Source organism: Ascaphus truei, chromosome 1 (assembly GCF_040206685.1).
Source record: "Ascaphus truei isolate aAscTru1 chromosome 1, aAscTru1.hap1, whole genome shotgun sequence".
Taxonomy (NCBI): domain Eukaryota; kingdom Metazoa; phylum Chordata; class Amphibia; order Anura; family Ascaphidae; genus Ascaphus; species Ascaphus truei.
In genome coordinates, this window is record NC_134483.1 from 99,227,299 (window position 1) to 99,252,094 (window position 24,796).

General features: G+C 41.2%; 1 protein-coding gene across 9 annotated transcripts in view; it reads right to left on the reverse strand.

Annotated features, from left to right (window-relative positions):
* The window catches only part of EDIL3 (EGF like repeats and discoidin domains 3), a 647,511-nt gene that overhangs the window by 154,344 nt on the left and 468,371 nt on the right, over window positions 1-24,796 (reverse strand). For all 9 annotated transcript variants that reach the window (XM_075592658.1, XM_075592685.1, XM_075592675.1 and 6 more), the window contains one exon: window positions 97-278. In XM_075592658.1, the coding sequence (XP_075448773.1) occupies window positions 97-278 (182 nt within the window). The remainder of the gene's footprint in view (window positions 1-96; window positions 279-24,796) is intronic.

A 24,796-nucleotide genomic window follows, 5' to 3' on the forward strand; every position in this document is an offset into this window, starting at 1 on the left:
TAGTCAGTAGTAATGGCCAGTATTACATCATATTGTAGAAATGTTATTTTCAGGAGGAATTCAAAAATCGTAATATAAGGAAATGTAATGTGTTACCTGAATCCATGGCCATCGGTCATTTTCAGCAGAAGTCCACGCATTAACAAGACCTTTTTTATTTAATCGAGCAAAATATGGGTACCATTTCTGTAATCCAAAAAGTGCTCGATGAGTTGAGGATGCTGTTATTTGTTGGTTTGATATTATTCCTCCTTCCATTCCAAGAGGACCAGAACATCCTGACAAAATAAAATAATGAAATGTACAAAACAATTATGTAATGTACACAGTAATCTTAATCAACAAATTGATCTATATTAGCATATTGCTAAAAACAAATCTAAACATTTCAGTTGCAACACATTTTAAAAGTTAAGTCAACTATTCTTGCACAAAGAGCTACTGTAAGCTTTTACACAAATTTAAAAAGTATTGATTCGCAGAAAACCTCTACCTCTGCATGAGCTTGCATTTTTTTTAAGTAGTCTTGTTCCATTAAAAAAAACATAACAGTCTAAATGGAAATCTATAAACACGAAATTATAACGCACACAGTAAAAGTATATTTTGGATTAACAGCAAACATAAGAAAACAGTGGAAAAACAGAATTATGCAAGAATCAAGCACCTTTTAGATAAACAAACAAAACCCAGATTTGGAAATACTCATAAGGAACAAGGCACGTTGGGTTGCATTTGCTCTTCTAGCAACCGGTTAAGACTTTCAAATATGTATTTAACCATGAATTATATATTGAAGTATGAATTAAATTATAAAATGTAAGTCTTAAGCAGGTACTATCTAGCAGGTTTATTTTAAGAAATGTTATTGATCTCATTGCCCATGAAAATCACAAACATCCAGTCCTTCACAAATTGTAAAAATAGAATACACTGAAATTGGTGTAGGAAGGTACACAATTACAGGTCTTTGATTACATAGATTAAAAAAGTGACTTTTGGTATGTGCTTCTTTTCGGTTCATAAGAATAATCTTATGCAGCCCCCTCTCCCCCGTGTCTAGGGTAACTATGTGCAGTGCTTTATCTGATGGCTCACAGGAGGCCTGATCCTCCGCTGCAGGGAGCCTGGGGTGTATGTAACGTGTATGCTAACAGAGCCTCCACCTGAGAAAGATCCTCACAAAGTGGGATAGCCCCTCCCTAGACAATATACCCAGTAATACACACCAGAGTATGGTACAACAATATTTACTGGACACGTACTTATAAGACAGAGAATGTAATACAACCACACCATACATATCCTGTATGTACATAGACCCATGGAATATCTCCACAGTACTTGGGTGCAGGGGCACCAGTGTCCCAGTGTCCAGCCCACAATTATCACTCAAACCCCAAGTGTGTGTGACAGCGCTGCCCAAAGTAGGTGTGTTATCGTTGGTGCACTTGTTGGGATGTGATACCTGCCAGGTGCTTCAGCACCACCAACTGATGAAAGGAGCTCATCTGGTCCCAGCCGTTAGTGATGGCGTCCGCATCTACATGGGGGGGACTCCCGCTGGAGTGTCCCACTGTGAAGAGAGTCTCTGTATCTCGCGGTGGTTGTCTGGTCCCAAATCACAGGCTGCAAAGCTCTGGACAGTGTTGGCTGCGTCCCTGACACAGTGCTGTATGGTAATCTCCCTATAGACAGCTAGTGAGGAAAGTGTCCCTGACTATGGGCCTTCCCTGCAGCAGCTATAACGTAATGTGAGTCGGGGCCTAGCTGGGGCATATAAAGGGAGTCTCTGGCCTAGTTCAGGGGCCACTGGCACCCTGAAAAGACCCTCACCCTTCTGTGTCCAGCACCAACTGACGTGGCTCTTAGATTCGCACCAAACCTAACCCCTAGCTGGCCGTGATGCTGGCAGCCCTATTTACTGTTCACACCCATCTGATCGCAGCCCCTGAGGCTGCTGGGAGTTGTAGTCCCTTGAGGAGTCTATTACCTCTAATGGCTGCCACACTAATGGGCTCCTGTGCAATGTCCTGTAATGGCCGCTGCAACTCAGATACCACCTGCGCATGCGCGGCTAACAGCAAGATGCGAAGGGTGCCGCCGCAGACCTCCGGCGACCCGGTCGCTTCTCCATCTGCCGCATTGCTCCAGCAACTTCCCCCACCTGCCGCCAGCACTCACCCCCAGTCTCCGCTGCCAGACACAGCTGCACCACAAGGCAAGGCAAGGCTGAGTCACCGCTGGCCCTGAGCGCGCTCATGCTTGGAGAGCACTCCAAGCATGAGCGCCAGGTGTCCTGGCATTTACGCGCGTGCATGGGGGTCTGCATTTACGCGCGTGCATGGGGGGTCATTGAGCGCGCTGGAAAGTTAGTTTTTTTTGTTTACATAAGCGCCGAGTGCGGGTGAGCGTGAGCGAGGACTTACATATATCTATATATAAAAGTAACCGCGGCAAGCGCCGCCCGCTCAGCGCTAGCAGGGACTCAGCCTAAGGGACAAGGGAGTGGGGGGGTGGAGAACAGGCTACACTTACAATGTTGATAAACAGATCCATATAATTGTTAAACTGTATAATTATAATATTTATTGATGCCTTAGCAGCACTTACTGCCACATACTACAACTGCGTATTGTACAGATATAATAAACATTATTGCAATCCGTGCTGTGCTGCAGTGGGACATAAAAGGCAAGCAGAAAAAGCAGCCACCATTTTGAATCAGCTGCACCCGAGAAGGGGTGGCGGGGCTTTCATGCTATTTCACCTGTGGGAGCAAACCACACAAGGTTAGTGAACAAAATCAATGAAACTGGTCTCGGTAAAAGTATTTGCACCTGGATTGAAAACTGGGTGAAGGATAGACAACAGAGAGTTGTCATAAATGGAACCTTTTCAGGTTGGGTTCAACTTCTAATTGGAATACAGTGCCTCAAGGATCGGTACCGGGACCAGCGCTTTTTTAATGGTTTATTAATTACCTTGAGGTTGATATAGAGAGCAGAGACTCCATCTTTGCTGATGACACACAATTGTATAAGGTAGAAAAATCCAAGCAGGATGCCATTTCTCTCCAGAAGAACTTGGATAGAATGGAAACTTGGGCAGTTAAATGGCAGATGAGGTTTAATACAGATAAATGTAAGGTTATGCATTTGGGAAACAAGAATAAACAGGCGACTTACAAATTAAATGGGGATAAATGAGGAGAATCCTTGAAGGAGAAGGATTTAGGAGTGCTTGTAGAAAGCAGGCTTAGCCATAATGCCCAATGTCAGACAGTAGCTGCAAAGGCAATACAATCTTATCTTCCATTAAACAGGGAATGGATGGAAGGGAAGTAAGCATAATTATGCAACTCTCTAAAGCATTTTTATAACCACATCTTGAATATTGAGTACAGTTTGGGACACCACTCAATAAAAAAATACATTACGGATAATTGATAAAGGTGCAGAGAAGGGCCACTACATTAATAAAGGTGATGGAAAATCTAACTTATGAGGATAGGTTAGCTAAATTAGATTTGTTTACATTCGAAAATATGCATCTAAGAGGGAATATGATTATTATATACAAATATATTTGGGGTCAATACAAGGAGCTTTCAAAAGAACTATTCATCACAAGGGCAGTATAAATTACATCCCTTAAGGTTTGAAGAAATGCGATTTCACCAGCAGCAAAGGAAAGGGTTCTTTCAGTACGGGCAATTACAATTTGGAATGTATTACCCATGGAGACTGTGGTAGCAGATACAATATATATCTTAAAAAAATAAAAGTGGACAAAGGAAAAGTATATACAAAATAAATAAATATGGGAATTAAGTTGATCCAGGGAGAAATCGGATTGCCATTATTGGAGTCAGGAAGGAATTCATTTGTTTCCCTTCATGAGACATCATTGGATAATGTTTCACTGCCATTTTTTCTTTTTGCCTTCAAAATATCGTAAATAAAAATATAGGATAAGTATTTGATTTCGCAATTGAACATAGGTTGAACTTGATGGACACATGTCTTTTTTCAACCTCATCTATTATGTACCTACTGTATATAACATTATTGCCACCAATGGCATGCACTTGTTTTGAATCAGCCGCACACGAGAAAGGGTGGCCGGGCTATCATGCTATTTCACCCGTGGGAGAACGCCACAGGTTCTAATAATGGTGACAACATTTTTTTTTTAAATTGTTGCATAAATATTAATTAACATATTCACTGTTTAGTCAATCTGAGAATCAGCAAGCACGTTAACACTAAGAAAGGGTCAAGAGACAGAAAAGGTGGTAGAGAAAAAAGAGAATGTGGAGGGGTACAAATAAATATTTTGATGGCGTGAAAAGGTGGAATAATAACAGAGGAGGATATTCAACAACAAAAAAGGACAAGAATAAACAAAACCAGACCTTGAAATATTCCACTAGTATAGTTAATTTATTAGACATGTAGACACTGCAATCACCATAAAATAAATTGGTTACATTGAAACAGCCATCTACATAAAACCCACAGGCAGCCGCAGATATTTGCATAAAACCAGCTTCCATCCAAGCCACACAAAAAAATCTGTCATTTTCAGACAGACCCACAGACTCCACATAATCGACTCAAATATCAACACAAAAGACAAATACCGTAACTCACTTTTTAAGGCCTTTATTGAACATGGGCACTTTGCACTCCTCTTGACTCCCTGCAAAGTTTATCTTTACCTCTTTCTGTAAACCTTATTTAAATCCTTAGATTAAACCTAAGAATCCTTACATTGGTCCGCTAAAAGGTATCAGAACCTACAATGCATCACCAACCACCTAAAATAGCCTCCCAACCTCTCCAACATATTTACAGTATTGAAAAGAGATTGCAACTAATCAGAATACCAGAAATTAGGTGAATACTGCATTGCAATAAAAAGAAATGCAAAACATGCATTGTGTATGTTAAGAGAACACCATCACCACAAGAAGATCAATATACAGCACAAGGATCATTCACCTGGAACCCAAGCAAAGTGCTGTGTTTTTTAAATTAAGAAAATTAACCAATATGACTATGTTAGAGAAACCAGGATGAATCACCGCAGATTGACCATATCAGACATCAATGCAATAACTCCTGTGGGACAACACTTTTTCCAAGCAGGGTAATTACTGTCATCCTTAACAAAGAAATGTAAAAAAATACACAGGAGAAGGAAATGGGAATGAAACTATATTCAATTTCTGTACTCTTACAACAATGGCTTAAATCAAGATACTGGATTTCCGACATATTATGGGAACATTTAATCCACTTTCTGCTCCACATTTTAGAGATGATTTGAGCATGTTTTAACACTAGTAACACAAATGTATGCTAATAAACAGTTGAGGTGTAATGCTTTAAAATTATAAAATAATTTTCTATTTGCAATTGCACACCTTTTAAAAGCACTACGCTCTACTGTACACTAAGACATTGGCAAAACTATTTAGATTTTTATTGGATAACATTTCTGTATGTATATACCTACTTTTCATTTGAAATACATATGAACCCATCATGGAAAACATGGACTAGAAAAGAAAAAGTAAATGTGTCAATGTACTGTTTGAATGTATATCTTTATTTATATAGTACCCACAGCTATATTTTGCACTGTACAAAAGAGACAATACAGTGCATGGAATTAATGTACAATAAGTGCAACAAATAAGATCAGTCAATAGGAAAAGAAATCCCTGCCCTGGAGAGTTTACAATCTAAGGCCTCGGACATGGTCAAAAAGACTGTGCTGAGGCGTGCTGAGCCGCGCTGAGGGGAAACATTATCCCTATCAGCGCGGCTTCAGACGAAGCTTCCGCAGGCGTGCGGAGGAGTGTGGAAATGCAGGAGACAGGCAAGTTTAAATTTTGCCGCTCATGGAAGCGCAGGGCCGGTCACGTGACTGCCAGAAGCCAATGGCAGTCCGTGGCGTTGGTGCCGTGACGTGGCGCCCTAGCCCCGCCCCCCAGCCCGCCTCCAGGCCCGCCTCCCACCCGGCACACAAGAGCGCTCGCTGACGCTCATGCAGGGACTCTTCATCTCACCATGTCCCAGGCCTAAGTGATATGATGGGAAATTTACAGAGACAGCAGGTGAGGGAATAAGTGCAGTAGATGGCAGTCATTGGTAGGAGTGACTGGGGGTGTGTGGCAGTAGCCATGAGTCTAGGACAGTGTTTTCAACCAGGGTTTCTAGGAACCCTTGGGTTCCCAAGGCATCCTTAAAGGGTTACCAGTAATTTTCAGTTAATTTTAACATTGTACCAAATACAGAAGAATTTACAATGTATCTAATCTCAGCTGTTAGAGAGGGTTGTGGTTCCTCAGAATTTCACATAGGGTTGCTTAACCCAACCAAAAGAAGGTTGGAAACCACTGGTCCAGGCTAATGAAAAACTTAATTTAAGAGGTGAGTTTTAAGGTTAGTCTTAAAGGGGGGGAGAGTAGTGTAGTGTTTAAAAAAACTAAAATGTTTTGATGAAAAAACATTTCAAAGTGTAACAGCTTAATTTTGCTTTTCTTGATTAATTGGTTATTGATTAATTCCAATGAATGTCAAGTAAAAAAAAGTAGTTATTGATGGATAATACCATTTATGGTTTCATGTGTTATTAACCCTTACATGAAGAAAAATTGTCAGATCCAAATCATAAAATATAGGGACATGTTAAACTGACAAACATATATTGATTTATGTACAAAGAAGGTAAATGTACAGAACTGAATACATCTGTTTTATTTTCACCAATATTAGAAATAATATGCATTATTCTTCAACATCACCAATCCATAGTTTGCAACATTGATTTTTTTTTTAATAATTCATGCAAATACCTGTGTGCCTGTACCAAGTTGAAAAAACATAATTTTAAAAGAGAGCCAATAATTTAAAATGAATTGTTTCTAAATAGAGATGTGTGCAACTATCTGAAATGTCACAAATGTAACTTTTTCTCTAAATTTGATTCCTGGCAAAATGTTTTGCCAAACTTTATACAGCTAAACATTTCTCAGAAATCATATTTCCACCACCAATTCACTGCTTTGCCAACAGATTGCAGCTCAGTTCGTAAAGTGATTTGCTAAGCATTTCAATTTTGCTTAATATGTTAACTCCAAACCAGACCCTGCAATGAGGCTTTTGTAGGAGGAGAGGAGAGCGAGATAGTTACGTATCAACTTATATACCTACTCATATACTCCTTTACACAACACGTGGAGAGATAACGGTGAACACATCTGAGATAACTTGGAAATATAGTAATTCAAATCATAAGACTATAATGAGCATATTCAACTTGGGTTATTTCCCAGGTATCTCAGGTGTGTTCACAGATACTTCTCCATGTGTTGTATAAAGGAGGGTTTGAGTAGGAATGTCAATGAGTACTTTGAATTCTTGTTCAGTGAATTGCTTGCAAATTCTGAGGAATTCACGTTTTTGAAAATGGAAAATTTTGCATAGTTCGCAAATTTACAGTATGCAAGATCTTTGCACGACTGTTTCTGTAGATGAAATTACACAATATATTTCATGACAAAGGAATTATGGTCAAATACAGTATATAAAAAATGACTTGTCTTCCAACACTGATCCTTGAAGTACAATTTATGTAAATATATTTTTTTTGTGTGTAGATATTCCAGGTTGTATCTTATCAAAGATGTTTCTCAAATCTACACACTACAACTAGAATGTTTCTCTGGTCAAAAGATTGGCTATGTTAAAAGGATAATTGTACTGCATAGAATAAATTAAATCTTGCATATTTTATATTCTTCCACGCATTGAGGCACCTGAGCTAGGGCTAACATCCTGGGTCTCCAAACTCTATAGCCGGTAGTGAGACCCAGGAGGCTCAAGGGAACGTTGCAACGGTAAATCCCTCACTACCGGCTATAGGGTTTGGAGACACACAATGTTATCCCTAGCTCTGGTGCCTCAACGGTGACCATGGAGGAGAACCATTGTGGTGAGTGGAGTAGAGAGGAGTGGATCAGTATTAATTTGGCTGTGCTTTCCACCCCTTTTTTTCTCTTCTTACAAGTGACTACAAGAGCTTCCAGCACTTCAGTATTGAGCTGCTATTATGACCACCAGGAGTGCTACCTCTACGTTTTCCTGTATCACTGCTTGTCTGCATTGACAACTGGGGTCAGAGGCAGGCAGATCGGGACCACTCGCGCATGCGCAGGGACGCTCCTCACGAGCAGAGGAGGAGGACAGATGACGCACGCGCAGCAAGGAAGTGCCACGTTGGCAGCTTCTAGCCTGCATGATGAGAGGTTCCGTTGTGTGACGTCAACTACAGTACACTGTGGAGCGGCAGCCCGGTCAACTACTTATAACAGCTGAGACAGCAACTTCATTCCCCAGCACTCCACAGAGCACGAGGAGCAGAGCAACAGAGGGTTTGATTGCTGTTTTCATTGACTATTTGCATTGACTATTGTGGACTCCTGTTGCCCTTTTGCAAGCTGTGTTCAGCCTATACTTTATGATTGCTAGCAGTTTTCTGGGGTGTCTGATTTGACCTGTGATAGGGGAAGGAAGACATAGGGAAGTACCTCTGGGACCCTTTTGGACCAGGGGGAATGGACCAGATGAAGAGGTAGTCCCTCAAAACGTCGCCCCCTAGCATACTTTCTGTTCTCCTTTTTTGTGTTTTTTCCTTATGTTTCATGTTTTTTCCCTTACCCCTCACTTTGAGACATTCCCATTGTGACACTTGTTTTTTTGCAAACACAGTTGATTTAATTCCGGTTTGTTTATACTATAAACTTTATAGTGTCATTAAATCTATTTATCTTCATGACATTTGTATTCAGTAGATCATTTAGCTATAAGACAGTGAGTGCTGGTACTTACATACAAGCATACCCTGCATTAACATACGCAATGGGACCGGAGCATGTATGTAAAGCGAAAATGTACTTAAAGTGAAGCACTACCTTTCCCCACTTATCGATGCATGTACTGCACTGCAATCGTTATATACGTGCATAACTGATGTAAATAACGCATTTGTAACAGGCTCTATAGTCTCCCTGCTTGTGCACAGCTTTGGTACAGGTAGGGAGCCGGTATAGCTGTTCAGGACGTGATGACAGGTGCATGCGTGAGCTGCCGTTTGCCTATTGGGCGATATGTACTTACTCGCGAGTGTACTTAAAGTGAGTGTACTTAAAGCGGGGTATGCCTGTAGATGTGTTAGTACTATAGAGGGGAATAAGGGTCCCCTTTTGTTCTGTGCACCCTGCAACCCCATACATTTATCTCAGTCAGAGTGCTGTCTATTGATCCCCCCCTTCCCCCTAGATATATACCTGTAGTTCTATGGCCCCTTTGTAAGGAATCCGCTCCGCGGTTTACTGGTTGCCTTACCTTGCAGACCGGTGCAGTTCTGGAACAGCTATCCTGATGTTTGCTGCAGCCTGGATTCACTCACCAAAGCAATACACACTCCCTCTGGTATCTACTGCAGCTGTGCAGCATATCACTGCAACCTATACTTGCATTCACTCATTGGAGCAGTACCTTCACACCCCCGCCGGGGATTGGCCCGCTGGCCTTTAAGTATTGCTTTCCCATAAGGCTCCTTGCCGAACATAGTCCTAACTGGATGTCACTACTGTTTTGCCACAAGCTCTCGCTTGTTCTCCTATGCTGATACCAGGTTCCGCCCTGCGTCGTTCAGCTTCCTTCAAGCCGCTTGTTCTCCTATGCTGATACCAGGTTCCGCCCTGCATCCTTCAGCTTCCTTCAAGCCGCTTGTTCTCCTATGCTGATACGGAGGTTCCGCCCTGCGTCCTTCAGCTTCCTTCAAGCTCCCGCTTGTTCTCCTGTGCTGAAGCGGAGGTTCCGTCCTGCGTCCTTCAGCTTCCTGTTCTCCTGTGCTGAAGCAGAGGTTTCGTCCCTGCGTCCTTCAGCCTCCTGGTTTCCTGCACTGAAGCGGAGGTTTCCCTGTGTATCTACAGCTTCCTGGTTCCAGGGGCCTACTCTTTCCCTAATCTAGAGAGGCCGTGTCCTGGTTCCTGCACTGTTACAGAGGATTCCCCAGCCGCTCAGGACTCTTGCGCTGTTGCACTGGTGCACCCGTGCAGCAAAGCGGTGTGCTACTCTGGTCTGCCTACCATCTCCTCTGACCAGTACCATGGGCCATGGTCGTCGCTCGCGCAGAGGCCAACCCCGCGCTCCTAAGCTGAAGCGGGGCTCTCCTGACTACCTGTTGCCGAACTCTTGCCTGAACAATGTTTATCCTGATGTCTCCTGTCCTGACCCTGGCTTGTACAACGACGACGCTGTCTTCTCCTATCATGATCCTGCGATATATGACAACGAACTGCGCAATCCGGATCAGCCTGCGCGGTCTCAGGTCGGTGCTTTTACAACCCCACCTCAGCCTCGCGGTCCGACCCTGGTTTGTGGTGAGCAGAACCCTGACAGTATGCTCGGCCTCACAAACTCGGACCCCGCTGAGGTGTGGGTTGGTAAGTTTTTTCTTGAAAACCTGTCCCGGTCTGTAGACCAGTCCCAGTTTCAGAATGATTATTTTTTGTGCGATATAATACCCCTGATGGAAGATCCGTTTATGTCGGAGGGCTTAACTCCCTTGCAAAAGAAATACCGTAATGATCTGGTTGGTAAGGCTTGCTGCCTCAGAGACGTAAAACAGTATCTGGCCAGTGTTTTGGCCATTGCAAACAGTGCTTTCTCCCCTGATTCCCCTTTTGCTGGGGATGAGGTGAGCCCTGTGGAACTGGTCAACGCCTGTAATACACTCAATGCCCTGGCTTTATCTTTGGACATTCCTTTAGTACTCCCGGACCCTTCCGTCATGGTGGCTTTCGTTCACGAGACGCTGCATGTACTTTCCGCGGTATTGGATGATTGCTTGTTAAAACAGGATCGCCCCCTGGCTGCTAACGCCGTCCACTGGCGGTTTTTCTCTGCTGCCAGTCCTGTCGCTAAACCGGGGGACGTATCTCCCGCTTCGGGAGATGACCAAACGAACCCATTAGCAATATCTCCTAACGTAGTAACTGCCAGAGTCCCTAGCTCTGATTGTATGCCCGGGTTCCCTGACACCAATGATATGTCTACGTTAACACCTGCCGATCAGTCCTGTGAGGTTCCCCTGGAGAACACATATGTTTCACTAACTAACACTAAGGTTCTAGTATCAGAGAATAAGTCCCTTAGTTCCCCTATTTCTAGCTCTGAATCTCTCTCTTTAGGTCTTGAGGGTTTTCCAGCTTTAACCTCTGCTAGGCAGTCCTGTGTGCTTTCCTCTTCAGAGAAAGAATCCCTAAGTTCTGTTCCCAGGGTCATTTCTGTATTAACCCCTGTGGGGCAGCTCTCTGAGTTTCCTTTGGTAAATCCCTGTTCTCTGTCAGTCATGGTCACGCCCCTAACTCCAGAGGAGAGATTCCTGGTCTCTCCTAATACAGAGAGAAGATTACCTATGTTTTACTCTCAGCCATTGTCTGCATTAACCCCTGTAAATTCTTGCTGCCTCCAAGTTAATGCCTTCGTTTTAGCCTCAGAGAATGAGTCCACAAGTCAGACAGCAGAGGTTGCATTGAGGGATTCCCATAACCGTACGGAGTCCTTAGATATTCTTTGCTATAAATCCCCTGCTTCAGATCAAGTTTCCGCAGTTTCGTCTCCGGAGACTTCGGCTAAAGTTCTGGTTCCTGATAAATGTATTCATGAGTCAGGTTTTTCCCTAAGCTTGGTCGCAGAGTTCCTTCTCCCGGGTATTTCACTGAACCAGCCTGTCGCCCACATAGCGGTGATCCCTGCTTCAGCGCACAGTTCCCACATTATGGAGTCTGCAGTAATTTCTGGTTTCCCAGACATTCCTTACCAAATACCTACTTCAGAGACCAGTACAGTTATGATTAACCCCCGTGTACTGTCTGAGTTCTCCTCCTCTTTAAGATTAGGGTTAAAGGCATACAGTAGTCTGTATGTTCCTCCTGGGGTTCATATTGTGTTCCCAGGAATGTTTGCTGACGCACGGTTTTCTCCCAAAAGTGACGCTTTTTCATATAAATTAGTAAAAAGCTTGCACACTGTTTCCCTTTTCGCTGAATTGTGTCTTACTAGTTTTGAGACTCTGAGAGGTAATGATTCTCCTTCTGATTCTGAAGCTCTTTCTACAATGAGTATCCTGTCTGGGGGTCCCCCTGATTTCTCTCTCCAGGCTAATTCTCCAGGGATCAGCATATCTGTGGTCACTCCCTTAGTACTGTCTGAGGACACCATGCATATATTACAAGTCCTGGGGTTTATATCTGAGCTTTTTAGCTGTCCTGCCTTTGCTGAAACCCAGTCCCTCAGTACTGTGTCTAAATATGCCCCAGCAAACATGGGGTTACTCTGGGAGGAAATTAAAGCTCCTGTTTTAAAGGGTATTTTTTCTCATATGTCCAGCAAATCTAGAACCTCAGTAATTGTTTCTAATTCACTTATCTTTACATCTGATTTTTTCTCTAATCAAACCCAGACACCCTCACTATCGGTTAGGAGTCCTGTGATCAGAGATTTTGCACTAGAAAACACACCTATTCATGTTTTTGTCAGGTTAGGTACCCCTGTGGTTAGGGCCATTGCAGTTTTAGAGAGGACTTCTTGTACTCCTAAGGTGCCTGTCATTAAGAGTTTTCATAGTTCATACTTGCTGCTGGTTGATTCTCAGGTCCCTGTCACTGAGGTACAGACTTCAGCTTCTGATGTTAGCTTCCCTCCCACCACTACCCTGGCTCTGCCTTTTTCTCAAGCTACTGATTTGAAAATCCCAAGGACTATTCCTGATTCACTGACAATACTATCTCCCAATGAAGATTTACCAGTATTGAAGTGCTCTACTGTTGTTTGCTTCTCTGCTCCTGCTAAACCATGGTTTTGTCCCTCGGAATTTTCGGTTGCCCCTGTTATTTCCTCTCAGTTGGAAATACTCTGTACGTATCCCGAGATTTCGGTCCCTATGCCTGGTTTACTGCTTGCCTTGTCACCTTCCATACCAATACCGGGAGATGCTTCCAACCAGCCTATACCCTTACTAACCATTACCTGGGAGCCTTCTAGAGGAAAAATTCCTCGCAAATTACAAAGTTCCTCCTGGTGTATTCGATCAACTATCAGGGCCGCTGATCCTAGATTCAGGTTCCTTTATTAAAGACTGGGCTTTCAGTGGGGGTTCTTCTGCCGTTTCTGCTCTGGAACTCTCTGGTTCTTCACAGCCCTGGATTTCCAAGACAGTTTGCGAGGCGAGCCATGTACCAAGGATGTTTCTTCCATCAATCTCATATCCTAGAACTGTACTCACCAAAGAACTGCTCGTTTACGGATGCCCTTTCTACCTAAAGAATTTTAGGAACAACTCAATGTCCCCAAGGCCCATGGATGGTCCTGTCTGGCCACAGTTCTCACCGGGGGGTGGGGGTACACTAAGGACTAACCACGAGTCTCGGGAGCACGACTCTAACCCCAATCCTAGACGGTTCAGCAACAATTCCCGGTCCTCCAACTCTATGAGTGCTCATGTTCGCCCGGAGGTCTCGCGTGAAGGGGGGGGGGGTACTGTAAGGAATCTGTAAGAACCCCACCTCAGCCTCGCGGTCCGACCCTGGTTTGTGGCGAGCAGAACCCTGACACCCTTATGGGAGCTCAATGCAATTGTAAATTGTAATCTAATTAAAAATTAAGCACTCTAACTGACAAAGCAAAAAACCTATGTAAAAACCATATATAGTACTGTGTAGCTGATAGCAAAATACAAATAATATTATTGTGAATCAAAAATGATATAAAAATAAAACTGTTGTGGAAAAGATAAAAATATAAAAAAATCCAAGATTGAAAACCATACAAAATAATGTCCACTGGAATTATGGTCACAATTGTTTAGTCTTAATGCACATATCAGGATTTCGGCAGCCTTCTTTATGGGTACAACGACCTCCCTTAACAAATCCACATAGAAAAAAGAAAAAGCACTCGATCCTAGCACACTATCACTAATAAAAATGTTATGTTTTCAAACAATCACGATTAAAAACTCACAAACATAGATGTAATCAGGCGTATTATGAGATATATACTCATGCCCCAATCATGTTGGTATGACTCCGCTCCTCTGCACGATCTGTCATGAGCACTTTTCCTTCTGATAACTCCCAGTGTCAATCTTTGTGCAGTCCTCTGACAACTAGCGCTGAGTCAGTTTTGTTCCAGACAGGGATTATCTCAGTAGGGGTAGCGGATTTCCTCACTTCATCGGTGGGATCAATATCAGCCACCGTTCACAACATCTTTTGCCACAGCAGAAGAGCAGATTCATACAATATTGCTTCAGTTCATTGAGTTTTGTGGGCATTTGTTTATGCACTTAAGGTCCAGCCACAGCATTTCAATCGGGTTGAGGTCTGGACTTTGACTGGGCCATTGCAACACCTTCATTCTTTTCTTTTTCAGCCATACTGTTGTAGATTTGCTGGTGTGCTTGGGATCATTGTCCTTTTGCATGACCCAATTTCGGCCCTGCTTTAGCTGTCGGACAGATGGCCTCACATTTGACTCCCCTCCCCCACACCATCGTGCTTGACAGTTGGTATGAGGTGTGTGCGCTGATATGCTGTGTTTGGTTTTCACCAAACGTGGCGCTGTGAGTTATGGCCAAACATCTCCACTTTGATCTCGCCTGTCCAAAGGACATTGCTCCAGAAGTCTTGTGGTTTGTTCAGATGCAACTTTGCAAACCTAAGCCGTGCTGCCATGTTCTTTTTAGAGAGAAGAGGCTTTCTCCTGGCAACCCTTCCAAACAACCCATACTTGCTCAGTCTTTTTCTAATTGTACTGTCATGAACTTTAACATTTAACATGCTAACTAAGACCTGTAGAGTCTGAAATGTAACTCTTGGGTTTTTTGCAATTTCTCTGAGCATTGCACGGTCTGACCTTGGGGTGAATTTGCTGGGACGTACACTCCTGGGAGGATTGGCATTTGTTTTGAATGTTTTCCACTTTTGAATAATCTTTCTCACTGTAAAATGATAGACATTAAATTGTTTGGAAATGGCCTTATAACCCTTCCCAGCTTGATGGGCAGCAACAATTGCTTCTCTAAGATCATTGCTGATGTATTTCCTCCTTGGCATTGTGTTAACACACACCTGAATGCTCCAGACAAGCAAATTGCTAAAACTTCGGCTTTTATAGAGGTGGTCACACTTGCTGATAATCAATTAATCAAGGTCATTTGATTAGCAGCACCTGTCTGCTACTTAGCATCTTAATTCCTATGGAAGCAGTAAGGGTGTACTTAGTTTTTCACACATAGCTTCTCCATTTTGGTTTTATTTTTGTTAAATATATCATGACACAGTGTAATATGTCATGTGTTGTTGTTCATCTGAGGTTGTATTTACCTAATTTTTAGACCTGCTAAGGAACAGATGATTGTTATTATGTCCTGATATGTAAAACCATAGAATTCAAAAAGGGTGTACTTTCTTTTTCATACAACTGTGTATATATATATATATATATATATATATATATATATATATATATATATATATATATATACACACACACACACAAATATGTCTGTGTGTGTGTGTGTGTGTGTCTGCGTGTTTATATATGACATGCGAATGTGCTCCGAAGTAATGTTTTATATGATATACTGTATATGAATGGATAGTCCAGGCAAAAGGTGACACATTGTGTTCTCATTTGCATGTAATTTCCCAGAATTCCTTGCTGCAGTGGGAGTATTGTATGCTAGGTGATAATGGTTGAAAGGCAGGGTTGCAGACCTGTCTAAGACACGTGAATGTGGTCACAAGTGATATTCTTTATATATATATATATATATATATTTAGCAAAAGTCTAAAACTTTAGCTGCAAAATTGCCCACATTTTTTTTCATCTAGATCTTCGCTAACATGCACATTGCTTAAAAATGAAGTGAAAATATTGAAAAAGTGAACTGCAGGACATCTGCACTTTTTTATCCCATTACTATTCCCCACCAAACTTTTGTCTTCCTTACAACTACGTGTAAATACAAACAATTGCCATTCCCTGTAGAAGGGGATGAGATTGGAAGAAGGAGGATACAGCTTACTGTATGCTTCCCTAAAACTGGGAAGAAGTATTTAAGGCAAATTCTGTTACCTATGGCATTATGAAACTTGCATGTATCCCCACAATTTGACTTTTGAATAAGCCATAACCATAAGCATAAGCATGCATAGATATTTATTTTATGTCAGTCCTGGAGGAATAAGGAACCATTAGCTGTAGAGGAGTAATCTTAATTGAGGCTGATGAGGGGGTGAGGAGGAAGTTCTCCCTCCATGATCCCTTCCTTGCCTTGAAATCAAGATTATGGATTCTGGACCAAGTACACCCAAACGGAGATAAAATGTGGTAAAACCCCTTTCTTTTGTGTCAGCTCACCTCGTTCTAAATATATCTGAAGCTACAAAAATGGAAGGAAGTTGAAAGGACTTCAGCACATACTGTAATAGTTTACAAACTATGACAGGTGCCCAAAGCTCCACAACTCACTGCAGCGGTCCCTTGGGAATCTTCAAAATACACTGTACAGATGCAGGGTAAATGACAACCTACAACATGGTTGCTTTTGGATAGTAGATGAATGACTGTTTTTTTGCAGTACCATCTGTCATCAATTGCTGCTGCTCAGAACGACAATGTATGGAGTATTTACTGTGTCCTTAATACAGTACTAAAGTGTGTATTTAATTTCCTTTATATGTATTTTAATATTAATATAGATGCATGTATATGCTGGCAATAAGCCACTTATTTGTATTTTCTTTTGTTCTTTACAGTACTCCTCAAGGGACTTTGCATTGGTTCATCATCCCTAATGTAGCATTATAATAGGTTATTAGTGTAAGCTGATCTTTACCTAAACTTTTTTTCATGCTATGATTAATTTGAGTTCATAATTATTGGTCAATTATTTTTTTTTAATTTTTTTTTACCATATTGTAACTCTAGGGAGCTGGTCTGAAAACACCGATAAATCACAGAGACATGGGTTAGGATGTCAGCACTCTGACGCAGTGACCCACAGCTGCTGGATGCAGAGAGTCATTCAGTGGTGAAGGGCGAGTTTTTGGACATAAATACATTTTCTGGTATGCTTTGCAAAAGCTGTTATTATTCAACCGAAACATCGGATTATCATGTTTAAATAAATGTAGTATTATTTGAATATGTGAGCTCTACTTTGCATAGCTACAGAAAATATGTGTAGCAGGGTCCCCTACCTTGCCTCCAGTGCAGGGGACTGATCAGCTGTTTCGCTGGCAGAGCTCCACGCGATCGGGAAGTGTGGTGGCAGCCATCTTGGCATTCGGGACTACATTTCCCAGAAGGAGATGCAGGACGGTGGTTAATAGTGAGTAAAAGTTGCTCCACACCGGGTCAACTGGGGCGTGGGGATTTTTTGGCTTTTATATAACAGCTTATGTTGTCCCCACTGAGGTCCCCTCCTGGTCTCCAATATCTCCTTATCTACATATAGCTGCACAGGATACTCTGTTCATATCCGATATTTGCTCCATCTATATATATATTAATTTGCCACTATTAGAACACAACTTGGCCACCTGGAGCTCATACACGGTTATCCCTCAGGTCTACATTTCCCAGAAGCCTTGGGTGTGTCACATGGGCCGCTTTAATCAGGAGCAAGCGGCCATTGGAGAGACTCCTGATATCCTTCATGGGTCAGGAAACACGCAGCAGTCTTATAGGAGCCAGCAGAGAGGACGGACGCATCCAGGGAGCCAGTAAGCCCCTGGACTAGGCCAGAACTCTGCCCAAAGGCCCCAGTTAGGCCCCAATCCCTCCAAAGAGTGGACTGTTGTAGGGAAGGCCCTAGGGAAGGCCCTAGATATCCCATTAGATTTGCAGCTGCACTACCGTGCACTACAGTGCCGGTGGACGGACGTCCGCGTGGCAGGCTGTTTTGCAACGCTCTCTGGATAAGGTGAGGGGAGTTGTTGCAGGCCCCACTGCTCCTAATACAGCATCACCCTACCATCAATATTTCCTGGTCTGGCCTGAGACCAGGTAGGTACCATTGTGCACCATCACATCATAAGGGGAGTAGCGCTACCTCACATTTGGGTGGGACTGCTTGTGTGGACACCGGGGTATAGGTGCCCATGGCACCCTCAGTACTTTGGGGGAAAACCACACTGAGTGTTGAGTATTGTTATTGCACTATATTATAGTATTGTTATATGTGGTGTTAGTAAATACAAGTTATATATTACCTGGTGTGATACTGTTTATTATTGAGTAGACTGGTTCCTATAAGGAGTCATCCTGCCAATTCTGGTATCCCTCATAGGTGGAGGCGCTGCACTAAGAGAGAGAGCTCACCCCAGGCTCCCATAAGTGGAGGCTTAGGCCTCCTGTGAGCGTACAGGTATTAGTAGCATGCGTAGTCACCTGCGGTTTCCTTTAGGCATAGGTAAAGGGGCTACATACATTTAGAACTGAAAAAGACATGGAGTTAGCAGAGCTGTATTCCCATACAGTGTACATTCCTACAGTAGCTTTTGATATTTTCACAATAATAAAGCAGTCATACGTTTACATAATTATTATAGTTTTGTTTCAGTGATTTCATGAAAGTAATCCTCAACTAAACTTAACATAATATGCTAATTATATTGAGAAAGGGCACTAACAATTAAATTAGCAGTGACCTCGAATATCCTTTTAACGAATGATAGTAGGCAATTGTCCCTGCTTCTAGCTTGAAGTAAAGTTTTCCATTGACATTTTAAACACAATTGTACACACATTAATTTAATTAAAGTTGAGGATTGATAGACTAACGTGTTGAAAATCCAAATACATGTCCAATGGTAATTACATTTATTAATATGCTAACGGATTATGCAATAGATATATCTGTATTAATTAGTCCTTTAAAAGTGAAGGAATCAGTAATACATAGCATACTAACACACTCAATTTCTGCAAAATGTTACTTAGTACATACTAAGTGTCTTTTTCTAAATGTTTTACGGATACCTAAATAAAAAAAAAACAGTTTTAAGGGGGCTACGTATGTACATCTTTATTTGTGTAGAGCCATCCATATATATAGCCAATTACAGCCATATAACATGTGACAAAGGAAAATGAGACATACTGTAGTGGTAAACAAGAGCTTCAGTATTACCTAGCAAAAGGAGTACTTGCCCCGAAGACCTTAGAATCTTATATACAAAGTCTATGTATCAAAGTATCTCAGGTGTAAATTTATCAAAAATGTAGTTCCTGTAGTATAAATCGGATTTTTTATTTAAATTTGGTGCAGTCTTTTAATCCAGTTTTGCAAAGAGGATTGGAATTCAAGGGATTCATATCCCCTTGAAATGAATGCATTTGTAAACAATATGCAGAAAGAATATGGTAAGTTTTGGGGGGAAAGGGTGTAGCTATAAATTGGAATTGTCCCTCACTCTTGGAAAGCAGTCTTTTTAAACATGTTCCTGATTTTCCACAGTATGATACATCTCACATCATCTTCCTCTGCGCAAAATAGATCAACACTAAAATGTCAGAAATCAATTTTGTGGTGTATATGGTATATCCTTACACAATAACATCATTAATGCTAGAGAATTTCTGTTTAGAGAAAACAGACTCCACTCTGGATCACAATACTTCTAGAAGCACTTAAGTATAGACAGTTTGATTTGCAACTCCTGGTTCATTACCACCTTGCCATTCACACTCTTGCCCAAGTATTTACCTCCAATATAACATATACTCAGAAGTCCATAGCCTGGATTGGTCTGATCATATTTTCATGGAATTTATCCTGCACTTGCCAGCTTCTGCTGCTGCTCTTGATATTATTGTTCCAAAAAATTGCTATGCCACAAATATAAAGGCAAACCTTGGTTTTTTCAAGCATTAAGAATCCAGAGATCTACCCTGTGTTCGGCAGAAAAGTGATGGGTTAAGGATAAATGCTCCTCAACCTTACGGATCTTAGACTTATAAGGAACAATTATTTCAAAGTGGTTAAAGAGGCCAAAAAATATTATCTGACCCCGCAGATTAAAGATGCCAGTAACAATTTGTAGAAACTATTCAAAGTCATTGACTTTTTGCTTCAGCTAACCTGTTTAAAAAAACCTCAAGTCCTGTAGAAATTCCACCACATACTTTTCAGCTGGCGTTCTCCTCCAAGTCTCAAATTCTGAATCAAATTTCAGCCACACAATTGTCAGCTCACAAATCTGATATTTCAACAATCGAACTGCCTAAAAGTAGGTGGAGCACCTTCCAATTTATCACTATGGACGAGCTCCTTATCACAATAAGAGGGATCGAACCATCTAGCTGTCCACGGGACCGTTGTCCGACCTGGCTAATAAAGGATGTAGTGTTAGATCTTGCCCTTTTCATTCTCGAAATGGCAAACCTCTCATTGTCTTCAGGCTTTTTACCAATCTGACTAAAAGAACAATTAATGTAACTATTAAAGTTTCTCATATTCCATTTTTAGCTAAAATTATTGAACAATTAGCCCTAAAACAGTTAGTAAACTACCCAACACAATTTAATCTGTTGGACTCCCATCAATCTGGATTTAAAAAAAATTACAATAGATATGACACTAATAGGTGTTCCTGCTCAACACTGTTGACAAAGAGAGCACCGCTGCTCTGATGCTTCTCGATCCAAGCGAAGCTTTTGGCCCAATTGAAACACTTTTATTGATTATACTTAAATTGGATGTTGGGTTGAGGTCAAGTTCTTTCTTCATGACTGAAGTCAGAAAACCACCCTCAATGACAATTCTTCAAACACAATCACACTGATGTGTTGCGTCCCTGAGAGATTTGTCATCTCCCTGGTTTAATTCAATATATACAGTATGTGAAACCCCTAGGGGACATGATTTGTTGAAAAAAAAAAAAAATTCCATCAGTATGCGGATTATATTCATTTTATGTTAGACATCTTCAATAATCTTATCATCACAGTGAATGGGGTGAATAATTGACTTATGACATCTCTAATTTGATGGCAGTGAATTGGCTACAACTTAATGCTTCTAAATCAGAGCTGCTCCTAATAGGCCCTAAATCACTAACAGATGCTACTGTATGAGTAACACCTTCAACTATCTAAAAATCAATAACTCCACCATCCCAAGGAAAGAGAACATGAGAAGCTATTATTGACAAAAACATAATTGGTCAGCCTCATATTGCAGCTATTGTTAAAAACTGTTACTTCACATCCATCAGCTGAGACATATTAAGGATTTTCTACAGGTAGTAGCAGTGGTCCTCTCAAGACTGGATTTTTCAAATTCTCTACTGATGTCTCCAAAAACATAATATTAAAGCCCTGCAGTTGGTGCAAATGCCACTGCCCATTTTATAGCAGACAAGGCGAGACCACATCTCGCCAGTATTACAAGATCTGCACTGGCTCCCGGTGAAGCAAAGCGTTAATTTTAAGATCTTGACTCTTACATTTAATGCTCTCCATGGACTAGACCCCCTCACCTTCAGAACCACCTAATCAGTAACACCCTCAATTGGACCCTACGATCTTTCATCACCCCTCAACTGATTGAGCCTTGGTTTAAGGGCAATACATCTGGAAGAACTGCCTCAAAACTAGGGATTAAGCTCCCTGCTGCTATAAGAAATCATGAAGCTTTACTTCCATTCAGAAAGAAATTAAAAACCTTCCTGTTTAAACAAAACATTACAAACAGACTAATACCCTGGCAGACAGCTTTCCGCTCCCATTCATTTTTCCCACCCTTGTTGGTCTTAGTTGTTATTTCCCTATATGTTTTATTTTGGTAGGTCCCAGTTGTAGGTCTGGGATGGGTGTCCTTCCTATGTTCATACATGCACTCTAGTACGGAGGTTCTTGGCGAGCAGAGCGCCCGAAAAAATTCAAAATCTATTTTAATCATGTTAGGTTTAATGTTTTTGCTTATGACGTTAATTTTACATCAGCCTGGGGGATGCTCAGCTGGCCAGCATTTATAATAAAAAAGACGACATTACCCATCTAAACCAAATCATTACACTAGATTTTCTCATTACATTAATCAAGTGACAAATATCTATATGTCACTCACCCAGGGACTTCACATTGGCTGTGTAACATCTTAAGTGTTACATATGAAGTGTCTGTGGAGTTCAAATTACAGTTGAATTGGAGGTGAAGAATAGAAGAACTGGACTCTGCACTTCGGCAGGTATTTATTTTTCTATTGTTTTACTTTGCTGTACGTATTTTATTATTATAATTCCCTGTTCTGTCTTATCTATGTAAAGCGCTGAGTACACTGCCTGTGCTATATAAATAAAGATACAGTATACATACATTCCCCTCTCTAATAGACTCAGCGGCTTCTCACTCACTCTGGAGACACTGGAGGGAGGGGATTTTAATGACAGTGTTCACAGCCAGGAGAGGTGGAGACAGATCAGATGAGTAGGAGAGAAGGGAGTGAAGTGTGCACAGAGAGGAGCTGACAAAGTAAGGCAGGGAGTGCAAAGAGTGGGTGAAAGAGTGCAGAGGAGCAGGGCATGATGGAGGAGGGAGGGGAAGAGAGGCAGCATGGTAGGGTGAGGAGACAGAGAGAGAGACAGCAAGAAGAGGAGACAGAGGGATGATGAAAACATCAGGCACATCTTTCCAGTGCAAAGAGAGAGGAGAGACATTAAGTTCAGTAGAACAGATGGGCACAACTGTCAAAATTAGTTTCCCGGAATTTCCCAAGCTTTTAATTCAAACTCCGTTCTGTGGTGTAAAATCCGTTGATGGATTATTTCAGTTTCACTTTGTGCGGATTAATCTAAAACTGCAATTGGATACAATCCAAACAAACTTTTAAAAAACCAAACCATGGATTCTGCAATCCATTGGAGATTTTTTTTTTAAATATTCCTACGGATTGCAGAATCCATTGATTGGATTGTCAGTGATAAAAAAAAAATCTGGAAAGACAAATCCCCCTTTTTGAGACAGAAACCGCGGAAATCCATGGACCAAAGGAACTGCCCAATCCGAGACGTATCCAAATCCGCAAAATACATTTGCCCATCTCTAGTCAGTAAGAGGAGGAAACATAGAGACAGCAAGGAGAGGACGAGATAAGTAGGAGAGGAGAGAGTGTGTGAGCACGGAGAGGAGCAGACACAGTAAGGCAGGGAGTGCAAAGAGAGGGGAGGAGAGAGCAAAAAAGAGCAGAGCATGATGAGGAGAGCATTAGGTGGGGAGTGGGAACACGAGACAGCAAGGCATTACAGAGAGGGGGGAAAACAAGAGTAATGTCTAATTATAACTTTTCAGATATCATAGATCGGCGTATGTTACGCCAGGTACAGCTACAGTAGTTAAATTATAAACATCTATTTTTTGACATACTCTAGATTTAGGTGCAACAAGTGATATTTTTATTTGCTGTATAATAAGGTATGGAATTTGAATCACATAACATCTCCCGGAGCAAGTAATCATCTCAACAAACTGACACATAATAGAGTGGAGTAGAGCAGTGTGAGAGGCTGTCCTAAAGCTCATCCACCTGCTAGAATCCACTAACTGCCTCCCCCCGCCGGCGTAGGGGTAGAACCACAGAGCTCCATTAAACAATTTATCATGATGTTACCCCCAATTTAATGTACCAATACTTGTAATGCATATCCACAAAGGGGAATTGTAATCGCTAACTTTTAACTGATGTCAGGCTTACTCATATGCAAATCATATGCTAATTATCTCTTAGCCTAACAGTGCATAGACACAAACCATGTTAGCACATGGAAATAACGTTATGATAATTAGGTCAAACCAAAACTAGCAGTTACTCATTGCCAGACCATGATTATCATAATGTTATTTCTGGGAATAACCTACAATGAAAAGGCAGTTCTAAAGTGGTAACCAAATGATTGTGGCAAGTATGACAATTAACCCTTCCCTTGCAAAAAAAGTTACATGTGTCATATATATATATATATATATATATAAATATATATATATATATATATATATATATATATATATATATATATATATATGTTTTTTTTTAATGGATAATATAAGTGCCTGAAACACATCAAGAGATGCATCATATGTGTTGTGAAGTTCTATGGTTTTTAGTGATTAAAGTGAATGTAGGATGTGTGTTGTCAGACCTAATATGATATATAATCTTGACTGGATGAAGTATGGGTGTTTCAACCCAATTGTTTCAACATTTTCTAACAAGTATTATGAAGAAACTGAAGATGTGAAAAAAACATTTATTTATACACAGTGAATTCACTGTGTGTAAACCAGAACATGGGAAAAACAAATATGGTCAAATCAAACTAACAAACAGAAAAGCAGAAGGTCCATGCTGGTCTGAACGCCGGCTGGTAAACTTCAGAGACTGGTTCTCTTAAGGCACTTGTACTGTATGAATTCTCCTTGTTAGGGTCTATCTACATATCATTTAACATTGAAATGAAATATGTTTAACACTATGGAGCATGCACTTCTTTGCTTTTAAGATGCTCCTTTGGATCTAGTAAAACTAGAAAGTTGGATCATTGTGTTTGGACATTTACATATTATATATTCCAGTATTTTTTCACCATTATTTCATATTTATGATTATTGTTTACATATTGATGGTTGTCAAATTCTAGGTTAC